Source organism: Brassica rapa, chromosome A07 (assembly GCF_000309985.2).
Source record: "Brassica rapa cultivar Chiifu-401-42 chromosome A07, CAAS_Brap_v3.01, whole genome shotgun sequence".
NCBI lineage: Eukaryota > Viridiplantae > Streptophyta > Magnoliopsida > Brassicales > Brassicaceae > Brassica > Brassica rapa.
The window spans coordinates 16,952,455-16,972,732 of record NC_024801.2 but is presented as its reverse complement, the minus strand read 5'-3'; the positions used below and the strand labels follow the sequence as shown (position 1 = coordinate 16,972,732).

General features: G+C 36.2%; 4 protein-coding genes and 1 pseudogene across 4 annotated transcripts; 2 read left to right on the top strand and 3 right to left on the bottom strand.

Annotated features, from left to right (window-relative positions):
- Window positions 1-184: 184 nt before the first annotated feature.
- On the bottom strand, window positions 185-3,317 carry LOC103850206 (glycerophosphodiester phosphodiesterase GDPD2). The gene is made up of 7 exons (XM_009126925.3): window positions 2,244-3,317; window positions 1,877-2,076; window positions 1,575-1,634; window positions 1,208-1,489; window positions 993-1,088; window positions 711-907; window positions 185-620 (listed from the first exon to the last, which is right to left on the bottom strand). Exons 1-7 carry the CDS (start codon window positions 2,311-2,313, stop codon window positions 383-385), a joined length of 1,143 nt encoding a protein of 380 aa, XP_009125173.1. The 5' UTR covers window positions 2,314-3,317; the 3' UTR covers window positions 185-382.
- A 273-nt stretch (window positions 3,318-3,590) lies between these two features.
- On the bottom strand, window positions 3,591-10,106 carry LOC103850205 (annotated as a pseudogene).
- Window positions 10,107-10,492: 386 nt separating this feature from the next.
- On the top strand, window positions 10,493-11,543 carry LOC103850204. The gene is made up of 2 exons (XM_009126923.3): window positions 10,493-10,922; window positions 11,014-11,543. The coding sequence occupies exons 1-2, from the start codon at window positions 10,739-10,741 to the stop codon at window positions 11,355-11,357; spliced, it is 528 nt and encodes a 175-aa protein (XP_009125171.1). The 5' UTR covers window positions 10,493-10,738; the 3' UTR covers window positions 11,358-11,543.
- On the bottom strand, window positions 11,507-13,446 carry LOC103850203 (omega-hydroxypalmitate O-feruloyl transferase). Its single transcript, XM_009126922.3, has 4 exons — window positions 13,348-13,446; window positions 12,934-13,249; window positions 12,664-12,839; window positions 11,507-12,582 (listed from the first exon to the last, which is right to left on the bottom strand). The coding sequence occupies exons 1-4, from the start codon at window positions 13,348-13,350 to the stop codon at window positions 11,719-11,721; spliced, it is 1,359 nt and encodes a 452-aa protein (XP_009125170.1). The 5' UTR covers window positions 13,351-13,446; the 3' UTR covers window positions 11,507-11,718.
- A 296-nt stretch (window positions 13,447-13,742) lies between these two features.
- Window positions 13,743-20,267, top strand: LOC103850202. Its single transcript, XM_033275047.1, has one exon. The coding sequence runs from the start codon at window positions 19,875-19,877 to the stop codon at window positions 20,082-20,084; it is 210 nt and encodes a 69-aa protein (XP_033130938.1). The 5' UTR covers window positions 13,743-19,874; the 3' UTR covers window positions 20,085-20,267.
- Window positions 20,268-20,278: the final 11 nt, after the last annotated feature.

Sequence of the window (20,278 nt, the reverse complement as noted above, 5' to 3'; positions counted from 1 at the left end):
AATTGAAAGATTAAGTAAATTGAAACCTTAAATTAAGAATCGGAAAAATATATTGATTATAAATATAAGAATTAGCAAAAAATAATACAGTAATTTGATTTTTGAATTATATAATTTACTATATGGTATTTTAAAAATCAATCCATGTAAATTAGTTTATAAACTGATCCATGTGAAGACCAAAGAGTAAGAAAATTGCAGATAGATTGCAGATTTATATACAGTTTAGCTATTGGAGCAAGACACTCAGATCGGAAGAAAAAAGAAGAAGAAAGAAAATCAAACCCCTAAAGGAAAAAAAATATCACATGATAAAAGAAGGAAAATATACAACGATATTGGAATATCAATCTCCTTGATAAAAGATACAAAGATACAACAATTAATGCTGTATCAACTGTGAAAGAAGCTTGAGAAGAAAATCAATCTCCTTTTGTGAAAACTCAGGTCTTGTAATGGCAGCAACATCATCCTTTGACTGTGATGATGGTAATGGTGATGATGGTGATGGTGGTCTTATCATCATGAGCGTCACTGACTCAGAAATCTCCTCAACAAAGTCTACAATGACTCCTTCAATCCCCATCACATATTGCAGGTACACTGCCTCTCCCACATTGCTGCAACACCCATTTTGAATCAATACATCAACTCAGAGCTTAGGGTCAGAGTTTGGTTGTGCATAATAAGAGAGAATGAAGAAGCTTTACTTGAGTTTGCCGTATGTGAGAAGAGAAAGGTTAGATTCTTTGATCTTGGCAATGGCTGATGGGTTTCTGAAAACTCCTTTAACCTCTGAAACAATACCTTGTAGCTTTCCTTCCAAGCAAACTTTAATGGCTTCTTCCAGTGAGTTTCTTCTCTCGTCTTTGAACATTTGATTCCCCGCATCAGTCAGAAAGAAAACCTACGAAAACAAACCACATAATTGGATCAAAATGGATGCATTTGCTGAAAATTAGGATTAAAATTTTTTTGAGACAGGAACATACAGGGTAAGTGTTCTGCAGTTCTCTAACAAGCTGTGCTGCATCTGGCTGGAAACTTGAGAAGATCACTGGTCTGTCTTTAGCATAATCAAACACCACCTGTAGTTTGTGCCACACGCAACAAATGGAAACAGAAAAAAAAAAGGTTAAGACCTTTTTTTATACTAATAATAATACTCTTAGAATTTGTTGGACTAGTATTATATATCATCATATACCTGCAGAACTGTTCTCAAGACATGGACGAGAAACTCTCGTTCATAGACAACCTGATTATCGAATTTCAACTCGATATTGAACCCTAGAGATTGGTCAACTTGTTCGAAAGCTTCTTGTAGCGTGCAAAGGGAGTCATCAGAGTCAACTTCCCATTTCAAAACCTGACCTTCTTTGGATTTCCTCATAAGGGCCTTGCCTGTTTTCTCAGCTTCTTTCTGAGGTCCATAGAGGAGAAACTCAGAGAGGCTCAAGTCAGTCACTCTACTCTCATTAACAATACCCTGAACACAATAAATACAAAACACAATATGAGATATAATCTTGCATTAGGATAAAAAAAGAATCAAGATCTAAGATAAGACTCACATTCTCTTGAGAGTAGATGAAATCATCATGAAAAATGACTGGACAATCATCTTTTGTCACCTAAAAAAAAAAAAAAAAAACCACACAAAGCTCGTGGATTCACTTTCGTGGCCATGATCTCTCTTTCTCCAATCTTCTTGTTCATATCAATTCTAAGAAACTATAAATAGCATCCCCAAGAAAAAAAAGGAGATCCACATCAGAATATTCTTCTACACAAAAGTTTAATCCTAATTTCAAAATATAACCCCCAAGATTAACCTAACCGACTATAACTTGAGAGAGGACTCGAAGAAACCAACCTGAACATCGAACTCAATGAAATCGATGGGAAACTTGGCTGCAGAATTGAAAGAGAGGATAGAGTTTTCTTTAAAACCTCTGGTTCTCCGATCAGAAGACTGCAACACATTCATACCATTTCCTCTGTGTCCAATCACAGAGAATCCAGGCATCTTAAACGGTTTCGGTTCGCTCAATTCTAAACCGGAGGGACTCATACCTGAATAAGAAGAAGCGTGTATTAGTAAACGATGATAGCTTTACAGCTTTATACACACATATATATATCTACTTGCCAAAACTAGTAAAATCCTGTAATAACTACAAACATTAAAAGAAGATTATATGGAGTTGCCGTGATACATAAGGTAGAGTTTGATATGTTACCGTCGGATAATCCGTAAACGGAGTCCGGGAGGGTAGGGACGTCGGCAACGAGAACAGTACGAAGAGCCATTTTTCAGATTTCCTCACGACTATAGAGAGAGAAGAAAGAGAGGTTTCGAAATGCGTGTGACGATTTCTTGTTTGTTAATTGGAGTATATATATTTATATAAAAATGAAGGAAGCTAAAAGGGAGCTGGATCTTCTCCGCGTTTCGAATATTCCATTCCACGTCAGTATTGCGCCTTTCCCTGATGGTTTCGCCCCGCCGATTATGGGATCTGGTTACGACAAAGACAAGAGTAACGTTCACATCTTATACGTGGCATCGAGTCATTGGAGATAAGTCTATCTTCCACGCCTCACTCACTGTCTTTTTGTGAAAAACAAAATTATTTATTTTAAGAGAACTTGTTTGTTTTCGAGAAGTAATTTTCTTGTTTTATGTATTTAAAAAAGATCCCTGCCTAAATAAGAAAATAAAATATAGACAGGATAAAAAATAGAAAACCAACAGAAGATATTTCTGTCTGACGCCTTAATGGTCAAGCAAAAATAATATATCTAGTTTCTATTAATAAATAAAATAAATAAAAACTTTCCTAAAATAGTCAATTTCTCGAAATTGGGTTTTAACATCATAAATACAGTTACAGTTAGAGATATAATTACCATCTTAATCCACAATTAATATTGTTTAAATCATGTAATTTAGGAAATGGAGACTTGATGAAAAACGTGACACACACAATTTGTAAAGGTAAGATTGGTCAAAAATCGACGACGTCATTAGTTTTGAATCAGCATAATAATAGTTTTCTTCTGGATTACAGTTTTAAAATATTTCCTCCATGAAAATCTGACGTGTATTTTATCTATCTGTCAAGATAATGAGAAACTCAAAATGGATTATAAATTTATTTTTATTTTTCGCTGACATCAGTTGGATTATTAATTTATAATTATCGTTGGCTCGTGTGCCAGATCCAACACCATGATATCTTTCTGCAAGTGATAGATTATCAATAGATTATCAGTTGTAGGGATAAAACTGGAATCGAAATTATTTTTTATTTATGAGGAGTAATTCTCTAATTATGGTCAGAACCTAGGGCTATGAGAGCCAATTCTCTCTAAATTAGTTTTACAACTTAAAAGAGTTCTAAAGGATTCTTTTGCATTTATTACAGAGCCGTGCTTCTTTGAACAGGTTGGTCTGGTCTCTTGTCCACAATCCACATGCCTGAAGAATTCAGTTTCAGCTTTATAATTATTTGACACAGTTATAAGTGTACAGAGTGCAAAATCCGCTGTATTCATTTTGTTTTCTCATCCTGCGAAGAAGTAAGTACGGTTAAAATCATAGATTACAAAAAGACACGCAATGATTTGATATTTAACTGTCTGAACACAACTAATAAAAACACTCACAAACTCTGAAAAAATCAAATTAATTCACAATTGATTTCTCTGAACTACATAAAATACATCAATAAATAAAGCTGAAAATCATATCCTCTCAATTTTTTTTTTTTTTTTGCTATTGGGATATGTTTCTAAGTTCTTCTTGCTGCTAAGGCCACAACTTCTGGTGACATCTCCCAGCTTGAGTGCCTAGGGTGAATGTTTGGCCTACCACTTCGTTCATCATCATCCGTTGTGGTCCGAATGTCACCTAACTCATCGTCGTTGACATGAAACCGTTCATCGTTACCACCGTTCTTGTCACCACCATGTTCAGCCATTGCCCACACACCTTTCCTCCCCATTTCAATCTCATCGTTACCTCTTCCCATGTTTGGACTCACAAAACCGCCAACAGCTGATCTTGATGGCATTGGAGCTTCCCTAGTCACCATAGCTCTGAAATCGTTCTTTGAAGGAGGTATTGCAGAACAAAAGATTTCTTTAAAGTTATCAACAACTCCTTTGTTATGTTGATTGCTGTGCCGGTCATAACTGTATCTGAAGTTCTCATATGTAGTCTACAGAAAAAAAAAAAGTTAAAAAACGTGCAATAGAACGACATGAGTTTCCTTTTCTCAGACAAGAGGGAAAATGACTTTAGGGTACCTGATTTGTGCTGATGAGATAGAGATGGAAACATGTTAAGCCTCCAACGAACCACATACATATGAATGTGTAGATGATCAGAGCAATGGAAGCAGGGGTTTTGAGCATTTTTTTTTTTTTTTTTTTTTTTTTTTTTTTTTTTTTTTTAAACATACTTTTATTTGAAAAGACGGTTACATAGTAGGCTATGACTGAAGTCATACAGTTTCAAGAGAAGATTGTAACATGCAATAAACATAGTTAAACAAGAGACTACCAAAGCATTACTTTGGTTGACTTTAGAGAGGGGTAAAAGTCGCTTCTACCGTAGTTTCCCACGATTTCCACGTCCTCTATTTCCTCGCCCGCGAGACGAGGATTGCAATTGCCATTCCATACCTTTTGCCGAGGGTTTAACAGGTCTTTCACGAAGGAGTCTTTTCCCCAAAGGTGTCAAAATGTCTATTGGACCAGAACTTTCATCCAAATCCAATTGATATTCTTCTTCTCCTTCTAAGGAAGTTAAAGAGGCAAACTGATTTGAGCCCAAATCAATCTCCTGCATTCTGATACTTTCCTTGCTAACCTCGGTTGAGGTTTGAGTGATGGAAGACTCTATATGTTGCTTTGTTGGGGCAGACTCCGTAGGGGAAGACTCAATTGTTTCATTGACACAAATAACTGTTGGTGACTCGTACAAGTTCTCTAGCACTGAAACAGTAGCTAAAGAAACTAGATCATCCACATCAGTAGAATTAATCTTGTCGATCACCTCATCACAAATGCAAGATGTATCTTCTTTTGGTGTAGCTGGCTTATCTGAAACAGGAGCATGCGAAATATATTGCTGAGAGTTAGATGCTTGTACCGTTGCCATTGACATAGCTTCTTTAATTTGAGAAGGGATTGGAATATCTGAAAGTGTTGCATCTCTTTTAGCCACAGCAGCTTCCTGTGATGTTGAAGAGACCTCAATGACCTTCTGAATATTCATTTCGGGTGGTGAAGCATCAGCAGATGCAAAGACATGGGCGACTACTGAATCCTTTCTCTTAGTAGCTGGTGTAGCTGCCTTAAGACCAGAAATAGACAAACATCTCCTTGATTTATGACCAATCTGACCACATATCTCACAGGATGTAGGAAGCCAAGAGTATTCCACATCAACCAAAGAAAAGTTCCCTTGCTTATCCCAAGCAGCAACTTTCTGTGGGAAAGGTTTATCTAACTCAACTTCCACCATAATCTTAGCTTCTCCTATCATAGTTGGATCTAACCACGGTTTGTAAGATAACATTGGTTCTCCTACTCCTGAAGCAATCCATTCGATTCCTAGGATGGAATATAGAGTGCTGGGGATGTTTTTGAGCGTGACCCAAATCGGAATTGATGAAATTTCAGGAAGGGTTAAAGTTTCCGAAGAAGTCCAAGGAGCAACAAACATGAGGCAATCATCCACATGCCATAAGCTACGCTGGAGAACAAATTTTCTAGTAGATTCATCTGGGATGTGGAAGATATAAGAGAATTCACTAATCTTCCTGACGAAAATCTCACATTTTCTACCCCAAATCCTATTCAGAACAGCATACACTAACCCACCAGATGGTACCAGACAGCGGTAAAACTGTCCTATCACATATTCCCTATGGTTTTGTAAACCATGGAGTAGTACATGATCCGGAATAGTTACCTTAGGAGTGCCATCCTCCATATATTCGGGTACTGTCACGCGATGGAGATTCCTTGTTTGTGGGTTCATTCGAGCAGCCCAAGGAAACCGGGTCTTATCAGTAGGAAGCTTTACTCTTTGAGTCGAGGAAGAATCAACTCGTTTCGTTTGTTGCACAGCCTTTGTTCTGTCTACGGAAGACTGATTCTTCTTCCTACCTATATCCCTGGTTGAAAGAGCCGGCCATTCAGAGTTTTCCGCTGCAGGGCTATCAGAAAACAAAGTTGAACTTTCTGTAGCTCTAGTTATTAACAGCGGTTTAGTCCAAGCTCCTTGGAGCTGAGGCTGAGGCAAAGCAGGACCCGCGAGCACAGAAGAAGTAGCTTTTGAAATCGTGTGGCCCACCTCCGTTGATGCTTCTCCAAAAGCACAAGAAGTTGGTAAAGAAGAGTCAGGCGTGACCGTCAAAGGGACTTGAAGCTTGTCGGAGTTCAGGGTGTTAATCTTCTCCTTGCAAGAGATCCTAGTTCCTGAGTCAGAGATGATGTTGGTCTGAACCTCCACTTGATCCTCTTCACCATTAACACCTTCGATTCCGGAACGTAGAGTCTCAAGAGGCTCCATGATGAGAGATCGCCGGAGATGTGAGAGGAGTTGATCGAGAGAGTTCCCCGCCGGTAATAGCTTGGTGATTCACCGGAAGGAGGAGGCGTCAACGGCTGAGCCGTCGAGAGACGAGATCGAATTAAGGTTTTAGGTTTCGCTTTCTAGGTCGCACGAAGAGGGGCGCGTGGGCGCGTTATTCGACTATAGGAGAATTATCTTCTTTGGGGTTTTGAGCATTGCTTTCCAAATGGTTATATCTTCAGATTCTTTGATCTTCCTTATATAGACACAGCAAAAGGCCAGCACGTATACACAGAGAAGTGTCGTGGAGAAGACAAACATGAAGAAGAACCGATAATTCCTCTGCGAAAATTCCCCCCACAAGAAACATTAGATGAATGATGCACCGATGATAGAGACCAAAGTGAGAGAAACTTACTTGAGCAATGCATTGACCAACCCAAGGACAGTGATGGTCAAATCTTTCTACACAGTTGTTGCAGATAGAGCAATGAGAGCATCGAGGCGGCCTATAGAGCATGCAAGTGTCACAGTACTTGACCTTAAATATGTTTCCATTAACTTCGACTTCCTTCACGCGAGGCAATCTTGGCGTTTGGCTTGTCCCATCAAGAACTTCGGGCTCAGGAGGATGAGAGTTTCTTGGGACAATCCCTGGATCTCTTCCGGATGTAAGCATCAGAAGAATTAAGTCCTGAGAGTGAAACATAGAACTGTTACAAAGCATTTTGAAATGAAAAAGGAAAGGTTTGGTGGTACGTTACTCACATAAATGGTGAAGATAACAGCGACAGAGACTATTGAGAGTCCCAAAGTATCAGAGAAGTCAACCATTAGCTTGCTCGCAACAAAGATGCAGAAGACTATAACGGGGACCACGATGAGAGTTATGGTGAGACCAAGTGATCTTAAGCCCGAATATAAACCTTCCCTGAAGACAAAATATCTGCAGAAATGAAACAAAACAAAAAAGAGTATTGTTAGAAGAAACATTAACAAGAGTTCAATGGAGTGCCACAAGACAACCTCAACAACAATATTAAAACCTTAATTATAATAACACAAACACCAAGTTCCAATCTTTTGACTAATCTGAGGACAGTGACTGAGAAATTTCTACAGAAAAAAAGAGAAACTAACTAGGTCAAGTACAATGAAGAACTTGGAAAAAAGATGGAAGCTTACATTGCTTCCTTTCCATGTTTGATAGACCCGCAAATTGCAGTTGGATCCCAAATCGGATCTTTGAGGAGGCGTCACTACATACATCTCTCTCTCTCTCTCTCTCTCTACAAAAGGAGAAAGATTTAGTCTCTGTTGAAGAGATTCTTTGAAGTCTCCGACATGAAATGAGTCGTCCAAAAAGACCATTCAAGTTTGTTAACGCAGTTGCAGAACTTGAGGGGTTTAAGCCGCTCATAGAGGATCATTGGCAAAATACAGAGCCTATTTTCTTGTCAACATCTTCTCTGTATCGCTTCTCAAAGAAGTTGAAAGCTCTGAAACCGAAAATCAGAGTACTGGCAAAGGAACAAATGGGAAATCTCTCGGTGAAAGCAAAAGAAGCTTATGAAAATCTATGTCGGTGTCAGGAGGAGAATATAAGAAATCCAACACAGGGAAACTTGGACAGGGAGAATAGTGCATACAAACGTTGGGAGCATGTCGCTAGTTTAGAGGAGGGATTTCTAAAGCAAAAATCCAAGTTGCACTGGTTGAAGGTGGGGGACAAAAATAATAAAGTGTTTCATCGGGCAGCAACTACTAGAGATACCAACAACTCGATCAAGGAAATAAAATGCAGAGATGGTCGAATAGTAAAGCTACCCGAAGAAATAAAGGAAGAAGCTGAGGGGTTTTTCAAGGATTTTCTTCAGTACGTCCCACCAGACCTAGAGGAGATAGATGTGAGCACGCTCAGTGATATTTTGCCATACAGATGTTCAGTTACTGATCAGCAGAACCTCACACAGGTGGTAACAGCGGAGGAGATCACAAAAGTATTGTTCAGTATGCCAAGTGATAAGTCACCAGGGCCAGATGGGTTCACGGTTGAGTTTTTCAAATCAGCATGGCCTATTATAGGGCCAGAGTTCATTATCTCGGTTCAATCTTTTTTTGCGAAAGGGTTCTTACCAAAAGGGGTAAATACAACGATTCTGGCCTTGATACCGAAAACATCAGTGGCTAGGGAGATGAAGGATTATAGGCCCATATCTTGCTGCAATGTCATCTACAAAGTTATCTCCAAAATCTTAGCTAACAGGCTCAAGGTAACCCTACCAGACTTCATCGCTTTAAATCAGTCCGCCTTTGTGAAGGGTAGACTTCTTGTTGAGAATATGTTGCTTGCTACGGAGCTGGTGAAAGACTACCACAAGGATACTATCTCCTCTAGATGTGCCCTAAAGATTGATATCTCAAAAGCTTTTGACTCAGTTCAATGGAGTTTTCTTTTTAGAACTTTGGAAGCTATGGATTTCCCGCCGATGTTCATACACTGGATATCTCTATGCATATCAACGGCATCATTCTCTGTCCATTTAAGGGCGAGCTTGCTGGTTACTTCCAGAATACTTAAAGAAATAATAATAAAATTCATGAACTAATTATCCATATTATATGAGAAAATTATCATATATGAAATTGCTTAACGTGTAAGTCTTAGTATATAAAATTGTCATGGCAGGTCTCACGACTTTTGCGTCGCTTATGTCTCCTTCCGGAGGCCTCGATAGCTCAGGGTACATCCGTTTCAAACGCCGGCCAGCTTATTTTGTGTACTTCATGTTCGCTGAAATGACATTCCTCTATTCCTTCTTCAATTACATGATGCTTAATATGGAACCTGATGAACGTCAACAACGAACATAAGGTAAAATCACCAACGCCTACCCTCTCTTGGAGCTTCACTCTATTGTGGATCACTGTGGTTCTTTTCCACAGTGTATTGATGTCCGGTTTCTGGCTCGTTTATCCTCCCCACGAACCCCTGCCCCCACTTCCAACATTCACACTCCCCACCATACATCACATTAGCTCTCTCCATTGACAAGCTAGGTTTATGCTTATCCTACCTATTTGGGGGCATATTGTTCTACAGAGCACAACAATTCAGGAACCAATTCTTAGAAAAATTCGAGTGAGATGTTGCATCATGTCTCGAAAGCCAAAGCTACATCACTGAAGTGTTAACGGTCAAATAGTAATGTTAGGAGTCTGTGTAAAGTTTGAATAAGTCCTCCTACTTTGATGGCACATAATGAGTCTAGTGTTTTCCTTGTTTTATACGTATTTGATTTGAATTATTTATATCCCTGTCGTGGGTGTTTTACTTGTCTTGTTCAAAACATTCCTGCTTTTTATTTTTTACTTCTCTTGAATTGAATTGATTTTACTTGTTATTAAGGTTATCTGAGAGTCTAAACCACACTCCTTATGTGAATCTTATACAACTGTTCTTTAATGTGAATAACAAAAGTCTCCAACTACAATAAATCTAAAGACTTAAATGAGACTTGGCTTGAAGCCACTTAAAGAACAGATCAGGAATATATTCTTCTTCTTCTTTTTTTTTCCTGATAAATAGAGATGATCTAGATGGTTTTGTTCATTTTTGAAAAGTAACTAAAACATGAAATCCTCTACCAGATTGCAGCCAAAACCAAGGGTTAACCGGGAATATATCACAGTTTTGGCTTCTTGTATTGATATCTAAGTAGCCATTTATTCTGACCACTTTCTTGGTGTAAATGATGTTAAATTGATAAGTGGTCCATCCATGGCTTACCTTCTCCAATCTCTTTTCCAGAATTAGCCAATTTCTTGTAGACAAAAACCCTTAAAACAGAAAGCTTGAGAGCTCAATAAATGTATAAACACACAACCAACCTCTCAGTTTGTCTCTCTATCATTCATTTATAACCTTCACTCCAGAAGCTTCTCTCTTTAACCATCTATCTGTCCACAGGAGTCTTGAGTTCTCTATATACAGAAGAATACAGAATTGAAGCTTTGTTTCAATGGAGTTCCTGTCTTTTCTTGTCTGATCTTTTGTCTTTTACCTCTTATCCAGTCTTTGTCTGTTTCTTCCATCAACCACACAAACAAAAAGAACCTCATCTGTAAACAAGTGTTTATCTAAAGATGAAAAAAATGCTGATGCTTGTGGACATGGAAAAGAAACTGATAATGCTAATGTTGCTTCTGCAACTTCTGTCACTGGGACAGTCCTCATCCAAACCAACTGCAAATATCACTGTAATGGGTCTTGTTTATTGCGACGTCTGCTCCAACAACAATTTCTCCAAACACAGCTACTTCATGCCTGGTAAAGAATCCAATAAAAATAATCCTCATAATTGTTAAATCCAAGTTGAAATGTCTTTTACTTTTGTTTGTAACTGAACAAAAAAAAGCAGGTGTGGAAGTGAGGATAATCTGCAGATTTAAGGCAGCTTCCTCGAAAACAAGGGAGATGATCACGTTCTCTGCAAATAGAACCACGAACGAGCTTGGACTCTACAAGCTAGATATAACTTCTGTAGAAGGTGCTTCTTGCGCCACAGAAGCGAACAAAGATTCTCTGGTGGCTTCTTGTCAGGCAAGCTTGATCGGTAGCTCCTCGGACTCCTGCAACGTTCCTGGCCACAAAACTACAACCGATCAGGTTAAGTCCAAGAGGTCTAATCTCTGTGTCTACCGATTCACCGCCTTGAATTTCAGACCGTTTAAGAAGAATATTGACTTGTGTGGCAAGCAATAAATAAATAAACTGCAAATTTCTATCACTGTTTATGCTTCTACAAGAACTCTGTTGCCTTCTTGTCCTCTGTTCTTTATATTTGGACTTTGTTTATACAACTTCATTTATATAAATATAATTTTTGTTTGTACTAAAAACTCAACACTGCAGAAATAAATCAAGTAATAATATAAAAATATTACATTATAGCTGGACTACTATAAATTTATGATTGAAATTTTATGCCAGATACAGACAATTTAAGATAGAGATAATAACAATAATTCAGCAGAAATTCAAAAAAAAAAAGCAGAGTAAAACAAAGAGTTTACAACAATAATTGCCAGATATTATTTTTTGCTTTGGTCTTTTGTGGTCAATATTATATCTGTAAAAACTGTTCTTGAAAAACATCCATGGCTGAAGCAGGAAGTCCAAGAAGCACATTGATGCTCCTCCTCTGTTCTCCATGGGACAAAAACAAAGTCACTTCTTTCTCAGGCAAAGCTACTGGACCGGACAAAACCGGTTCTCCCCAGCCGAAGTCTGTGGTATGAAAACCCAATCTCGACCATGTAGTGATCAGAAGAGTGGAAGAAAGAGAAGGTCTTGCTCTTGTTACCTCAAAGTAATCAATGGCAGATCTCATGTATCCATCAGTTACCATCTTAATGGCTTCTCTTACTAATCCAACAGCGTAGCCCAAAGGTTTCTCGGTTAGCTCTCCAGCTTCACATATTGAGTTTGTGAGAACTATTCCATTCCCGAAATACCCTTTTGGCAGTGGAGGCTCAAACTTGGCTCTACCATCAACGGCGAAGAGAAGCTTCGTTTTCTGATCACTCAACATCTTCAGTGACTTTGTTCTTGCTCTCCACACAAAAGCAGACAAAGCTTCAAAAGTTGTGCAGGAGAGAGATTCACTGTTCTCTGTTGCTTGGAGCTTAAGTTTCTTGATTTTCTCTGGGTCAAAGCAGAAGGATCTATGCAGAGTTGGCTCTTTGCTGTAAAGAGAGTTGATGTTGGATTTATCTTCGATCTCTTCGAATTCTTGGTGGAGATTCTCTATCTTTGGAGGGTTTCGAGCACTGAGAATGGTTCTGTCCGAGAAAGGAGGAGTTGTTAATGGTAAGCCTCTAGCGACTTGACCCCATGAGTTAACAAACTCCATAGCTCCAATACCATCGAACATACAATGATTCATACAGAGTCCAAGAACAAACCCTCCGCACTTGAATTTAGTCACCTATAAACGAATTAGATCTCATCTTAAAACCCTAAACAACAACAAAAAAGATTGCTTGAGGAGGAAGAAAAGTAGTTAAACCTGAGCAGTAACAGGAGGGACTTCAAGAATATTCTTGGCGTCTACAACGTCATAGACAAGTTTCCCTAATGTTTCGGGGTCTGGTTTCGTGATGTCACCAATCTCATCCATTTCACAGTTTGCTTCAGCTTCCACAAACACAACTCCTTCTTCGGTACAGTCCACAGTGAGTTTACCTGAGGTGGTTCACACCAAAAGGACATATTAATCAATGTTGTTGTCTGAGTTACAGAGACCGAAACTGGTCATTAATTGTTTTCAATAAAGTACCTTCAGGGCTTATGGTGAGACGTCCAGCAAGAGGATAGTAATGAACAAGTACTTGACTCAGAGCTTTCTTAATCACTTGTACTGCATCCTCGTTTCCTCTCTCCTCAGATTTGAAACAGTAGATTGTACGGACGATCACGGCGATGTTCTGATCAAGATTTGACAAGAAGTAAAGACCCTTTGGTGTCTCCGATTCGGGTTTGACCAAAGCTGGTTCCTTTGGAAGAACCTCGAGATGAATGTGTGTTCCTTTCATGTTGTTGTTGTTGTCCATTGACTCAGAAAGTTTCATTTCCTTGTTGGTGTTTTCCGCACCCTGAAGTACATAAATTAAAGAGGAGTGAATATGAAAAGATCTTTAAAGACTCTATGAAACCAAACAAGAACATGATATGAAAAGCAAATAACACAAACCATATTTCTATCCAAATAGAGGAAGCAGCAAACTGATGGGGTTTGTGGGGAAAAAAATGGAACTTTGTTTTGGGGGTTTAACAAGTGATGAATGTTATGAAGTCGAGTTGGATTCTCATGAGATATATATGGGAAAATTAATGAGGATTGTCATGGGACCCGCAAGCTCATAACGTGAGAATAATGTGAAAGAGAGAATACATGGACGGTCTTGATTGCAAGATTGCGTTTTTATTTATTAAAACAAACAAAGAGTTATATTAACAAATCGTATTTCCTTATTTTTCTATATATTTGAGTTTTAACGTATTTCATATAGTTAGTGTTAGGTGACTGAATAAATGACCTAACACAACAAACACTAATGTGTTCTTTTTGGTAGTTGAGAGTAGGCCTCCCAATTTTTGGATGACTTGAATTTATCTTTCTCTCTTTACTATGTTTCCTTAATATGTCTTTCTTTTACTTAAAAGTATTTAGCTAGGATGATATCATGCATATTCTCTTTCACTAAGAAAACTTCAACCACACTACACAAAATTTCACGTCTTTCAAGAATAGATTATGTTTGGTTAAGAAAAAAAAAGAAAGTTTATTCAATTTGAATATATCAACGGTTCTTACATTTATCTAATTTGTTCGCTCGACGAATGCAATCTTCATACAATGATTTGTTTTTGCTAAACATCTTGATATTACTCAGAAAAAAGGTTTATTTTCATGAGAAATGTAAGAATGTTTTTTTTGAATGCTGGTTAAAAATGTAAGAATATTCCATAGAAAAAGGGAATCATGATGGTTTATTAGCGAAACCTAAAAATTAAAAGCCATGAGCTACTATTATACAAATGATTTGTTTATGCCTCAGTTAGTACTATTGCATTATTTGAATTTAAAATGTCATAAGATTCTAGAAAGCATGTAAAATATAGAAGTTTCCAAATGTATTTTACTTGATTAATTCCACGACTTGTTTCAGTTAAAAGACGAGAGAAGAATAAATTATTTTTTTTCCTTTGTAATATATGAGTTTAGTTGTTCAAAAGTTTATGTAGTTATCTTCCTTATTTGTATCTTCTTAGCTGGAGAAGGTTTAGGTTACCGAATCAATCAAGAAGTAGGGACCAGATCAGAGAATCACATTACTCCCACCTCCAAATGAAAACGCATCTCTCTATTTCATATTAACCGAAGCCAACATATAAACTGTTGAGTGTTGACCAGTTTTCTTCAAAGTTTTTTTGTGGCTTCTATCTGGTGAATAACTTAAGGGAAATTAGGTGATATAACCAAACAAAAATCCATAATTCATTATATAACCAAAATCACACCCTCTCTCTTCTTCTCTCTTCCTATCTCTCTCTATCCATTTTTTACAAAACTAATTTTATGTTTTTTTTGGTATATCACAAATAAGCCCTAACTTCAAATCTATCATATATTTAACCCATATAAAACTGCAAATAGGTTCTTTATCTACATAGAACCAATGGAACAAATCGGATTGTGCCCGCCCTAAATGAATCGTTTTCGAAAATATTTTACCGCAGATTAGTCCCTGCTCGCATTTTTTTCTTTGGCACTGAGGCCCATTCATTGTTTATGGCCTGTCAACACAAATCGAAAATAACATCCTGCTGTTTCGTTGTTCTCATGGAAGAATCCTTGTCATTTCCCCACCCTAAAAACGTTGCATAGTCCAGTTTCTACTGTAAGCCAAATGTAAGTCAATATCCAAGTCTAGAATGGCTGTTATGCCAAAGACAACTTGGATAAAAGACATCTTCACCACCAGAGAGAATATCTTTTCAAAGTCTACACCCTTTTCTGGTCAAATCCTTTCACGACCAACTGGACCTTTGTATCTAGGCTTCGAGATCCTCATATTTGATCTAGTATACCCATTTATTCTTCAAGTCTCTCTTTTCTTTCGGAAATTTCGCTAGCTCGTATAGGTGATTATCATGCATTGACTGCATCTCATATTGCATAGTTTTTACCCACGCATTCGCATGAGTGTCTATTTTCACTTCCTTATGGTTTGAGGTTCTCTCTCATCTGTAACATTCACATACTCATCCCAGTAGTATCTTACAAATGACCTTGTTTCTCTTATTAGCCTTTTTTGCTCATGTGTTGGAAGATATTCCTCTTTGGGCTCCAATTGACCTTCACCATCACGCCGCATTATTTCTTCTGAAAATTGAATCAACTAGGGTTGAACTGAGTCAAGACCATTAACATCTCTCATAGCAGTTGAGTGCCCTCAATTCATCAAGGTAACAACATGTGAAGAACCAAATTCATATATATGAGGCCGAATCTGAGTCATAAACTATAATTTCCTCTTTGTGAAAATTTATGGATCGAAGACATCTTTTCTTAAAGAATATACGGAGAAGTTGGAGCATATCGAAGAAATTAAAACAATGCACGGTGGCTACATAAACGGAAAAAATAAAAAAGCGAGTGAGAAGATAAATACCTTTCGATTTCAGATGAAGTGAAGAAACAAAAGGGACATTGTTCCTTATATAAGAGAAATTGTGTGAATCTCAAAGTAAACCATCATTAGGTCTAAGATCTAGTTGTCATAAAATTTAGAAGACGCTTTGTATTCTGAGAAAAATGACGGTTTAACTTCCTGAATAATTGGTTCACCAGTTAGACATTGAATCCAAACCAGATCTTTGGTAAACCAGGATTTGTATCCAAGAATCATTCAAGACACAAATTCTCGAGTTCATTTTCTTCATAAGCATGTTTGTTGCAATTCACCAAGGCCGACTTTGACTCTCACAGAGAACCTAAGAGGACTTCCCATTAGAGATCGGTTATGTTCTCTATTCAGGGACCATCACGTAAAGAACTCAGCCTAAAGGATAGTGAAAACGGTTTGAGGAAAAGGAATTTGGCCAAGAGAATAGGAAAGACCTAGCTGATTCCATCTTATAAATATAGCGGGAAAGTATCTTAAGTAGATACATTCACAATCTACACGAAGCGGCATATGTTAAGGGTTTATAGTTCATTGCTTTAAACTTTTCTTTAGCGATTTCACTGCCTTATTTTCCAATTTCAATACATTCTCCTTGTAATCAATCGAGATCCTACTAATCAACGAGATCTTACTTATCAATCGAGATCCTCCTAATAAAAAGATTTTAAATAATTCACCATTAAATTCATGATATCTTCATGAGTACGCAAAATTCCTAATTCATCAGTATATTTAAATAAAAGATGCCAAAATGTCACCAAAGAACTTTTGAAAATGAAGGTGTAAAAGGTGTTGTTGGACTCTACCAATGGATTCAACGTCTCGGCATTGTGATTTCTCAAAGAACCAAATATAATGTGTATAGTGATGTGTAATCAATTCTATAGCATCAAAATGCTACAAATGATGTTCACAAAAAAAAAGCAAGACTCATCATAAAATCTAAAGAAATAGTTTGCAAAGAATTAACATCAAAAAGACATCCAAACGTGTACAAAAACAGTACACTTAAGTAATTAGGCCAGCCTAAGGGAACGTAAATATTTGAGCCCAAATCAATGCAACAGCTGGGGCCATTTGATTCATGTACGGAAAAATTGTTGATGGAAGGGTGAAGAAGTGGACGAGTCTTTAAGTTCGACCAACTTTTAACAGAAAAAATACCATAAAACACAAATTTAAGTAGATTCATTTTCACTCTGGTTACAACATTCCAAATCAGAAAAAATAAAACCAATCTGAATCACAATATTATGATTTTGGTTCTACTAAAAGACTAATTTTTCTTTGTTTTTTTTTCTTAAAATTAGTTTAAATTCTCCTTCTCATATTTACTATCGACAACAAAAACATGAAAAACATGTTTCAAATAGTATGTCACAAGAAAGAGGAGACCATAAACCGATCTATAAATGATATAAAACATTAATTTCGTTCATAATCAATTGATTTCTAGAAACAAAAAATTGTTAGAACTAAACATGTATAACTCACTTACAGAACCATGAGAGTGAGACACTTGATAGCTCCAGTGTGTTTAACGATGAGGGCAAGAGCCAAAACTTAGCCTAAAGAGTGAGCCACTACTATGTCTATGTGAAACCTTTTGAGTTTATATTGAGATATCACTGATTTCTAAATCATATAAAGTTATTCTCTAAATATATTCAATTGGTCGCTTGGTTCTGACCTTCTTCTATAACCCAAAAGATCAACCGAAAAAATTCTATAACTCAATTTGTATTAAGTGTTATGGGATTTCAATTCAAAATTAGCGATAAGTTGATTGACACATATTTCTTATATATTATTGATTTCTCATTAAAACTCCTGATGTGGGAGTTTATATTCACACACTTTGATACCAAGATAAGTTATCAACTTATTAAGTTGATTGATTTCTCATTAAAACTCATGATGTGGAAGTTTATATTCACACACTTTGATACCAAGATAAGTTATCATAGTATTCTAACTTAAAACCAATTTGCAGTAAGTGGGTTGACTCAACTCTCTTATATATTAGTGTTGGTCCATCCAAATCATCGAGTGGGATCTCAAAAATTTGGCAGAATAAAAAAGTTTTGGCAAGAGAGTCTTAGTCAAACATGAGGATGATAAGAAACCATGTATCAACACAACATTTTCATTAAATACTCTATTTATTGATCTCTTGGTTAAAACATTGTTTACCATTTGTTTTCTTTTAAACAAAGTTTTGTGTTTTAAATTAAAAATATTTGTTGTTTTCTTAGTTGACTTTACAATAAATAATTAGTTAATTAGGTTATAGGTTATAACCTACACCCAAAGCAGAATGAGATATTTTATAAAATATTTGTTAAATATCTAAGTTTTTAAAAATTATTAAAAAAAGATATTTAAATATATTGTAATGATTTGATTAATTTTAAAATTCAATTCAATTCAAGTATAATATTGCTATTAAAATTTTGAAATTAAAATAGTTATGGATTTTAAGATGTTATATAATTTAATTTAAACGATATTTTATATATATATATATATACATTTTTTAATTTGAAAATATATTAAATCAGGTTTTCTACTCATATTGTTTATGATCATTTATATATTTTTATTATAAACATTTAAACCAGTGATCACAAAATTTTCAATATGGGACTTTAACAATTTTAGTAATTTATAATTTTTTAAAAAACAATTCAAAAATAAGAAAACATCTATTTTTTTATTATATGGTTAATGTGATTGTTTAATTTATTTTATTAATATAACATTAAAAATGATAAAATTAATAAAAATTGTTATCAAATTTTTATTAGTAAGCATCATAAATTATCAAATATATTTTAAATCACATTATGTAATTTCTGAACTTTTATTAAGGAAATATGAATTTTATTTAATGTGTTATATGAAAATGTATATAGTAATAGCACATTAACTTTTTATAAGAATAATTATGGTTATGACACATCAACAATTTTTTGAAAATTATTATGATGACGACACCTCAAAATGACTGCATTAAAGTTCACTTAATATGAAAATAAATGAATTATGTTGTTGTTCAAAACAAAAAAAAAAAAAGGATTATGTTTGAAAATAACACACATTGACACTATCTGCTGCTTGAAAAGGTAATGATCAGTTGACATCACTAGTGCTTGCAAACGGGATATTGCCTAATGTAAATGTCTATAGGGTCTTGAACGAGCTTACAAATCTGGATGCTGCTTGTGTCGACGACGTGGATAATCAAGATAGAGATGCTTGTAGAGTTCGGTGGAACCAGAAGGGTGCATCATATCGGCAGGCTGCATATCGGTTGACCTGGAACCAAACAAGTTGAGATTTTGTCTCAAAGGTATTTCCCCGACATAGCTACTTGAGAGAGTCAAAATTTGGCTACTTATAATTTAGTTCCTAAGGGTTATAAACTTATAGCTTAACATGAAAGCAAGGAGTTTCACAATGTTCATCGTCAGAGCCAATACCAATCGCCAATCTTTCGTACCAACCTACCATATTCACTCCTGGTTAGTCTCAGAACCACAGTTTCCGCTATACTGACCAAAAATCTAAATTTAAACCTATGAAGAAAACTATCAAACTAGACCCTTGAAGAATATGGTGAAATCATCTGTACACAATCATGTACTTTTTTAGCAATTCCTTAACAAAAGCAAAAAAAAAAAACACAGACCAAGAACGATCTGTAAAGCAGTTTAGTTAAAAATAAAATAACAGAAACCATAAAAAGAAGAAGCAAATGATTGAAAATTTATGAATAAAGAAAGTTTATAGACAATTAAAAACAAAAAGAACTAAAACCCACTTAAAGAATACAATACCTTTCCTTTGTAGCCTTCACAAAGCTTAGCATCAAAAACTCGTTTCTCTCCTTAGCCACCAAGAAACCTATAACTCTACATAAAACCATAACAAGCTTCTTTACTTTTAAAGCTTTAATCTCCCATCTGCAAGAACAAGAACTTGCTACACAAAAACACACGTTTCAGGTTCCAGAGTTTGTGAAGATATGAGTGCAGACTGGGGACCTGTGATTGTAGCAGTAGCTCTGTTCATTCTACTCTCACCAGGATTGCTCTTTCAGCTACCGGCAAGAACAAGAGTGATGGAGTTTGGTAACATGAGCACAAGCGGCATTTCGATTTTGGTCCACGCCATTATATATTTCTGTATACTCACTATCTTGATCATTGCCATACAAATTCACATCCATATCTGATCTTGTAGTGTAACACAGATAAGCTTCTTTGGATTCAAAGTTTGTCTTTTTCCGCTATTTTATTTTGATAATCTCTGATTCTTGGGTAATAGTGTTTCAAGCAGAGTGACAACAAATGGTTGTATACAAATAAATAATATGTAATTTTGTATTTTCCTACATTTAATTTCTAACCTTGAAGTACTTCCCATCAC

What these genes read in the sequence shown, in the direction of transcription:
- LOC103850204 (XM_009126923.3), top strand. Translation starts at nt 10,739, where the DNA reads ATGAAAAAAATGCTGATGCTTGTGGACATGGAAAAGAAACTGATAATG. An exon ending in ACACAGCTACTTCATGCCTG is followed by an intron (nt 10,923 to 11,013) that starts GTAAAGAATCCA and finishes AAAAAAAAGCAG; the next exon opens with GTGTGGAAGTGAGGATAATC.
- LOC103850206 (XM_009126925.3), bottom strand. Translation starts at nt 2,313, where the DNA reads ATGGCTCTTCGTACTGTTCTCGTTGCCGACGTCCCTACCCTCCCGGAC. An exon ending in TCATTGAGTTCGATGTTCAG is followed by an intron (nt 1,635 to 1,876) that starts GTTGGTTTCTTC and finishes TTTTTTTTTTAG; the next exon opens with GTGACAAAAGATGATTGTCC. An exon ending in CTCACATACGGCAAACTCAA is followed by an intron (nt 621 to 710) that starts GTAAAGCTTCTT and finishes TGGGTGTTGCAG; the next exon opens with CAATGTGGGAGAGGCAGTGT.
- LOC103850203 (XM_009126922.3), bottom strand. An exon ending in TCTCACCATAAGCCCTGAAG is followed by an intron (nt 12,840 to 12,933) that starts GTACTTTATTGA and finishes GAACCACCTCAG; the next exon opens with GTAAACTCACTGTGGACTGT. An exon ending in TCCCTCCTGTTACTGCTCAG is followed by an intron (nt 12,583 to 12,663) that starts GTTTAACTACTT and finishes ATTCGTTTATAG; the next exon opens with GTGACTAAATTCAAGTGCGG.
- LOC103850202 (XM_033275047.1), top strand. Translation starts at nt 19,875, where the DNA reads ATGAGTGCAGACTGGGGACCTGTGATTGTAGCAGTAGCTCTGTTCATT.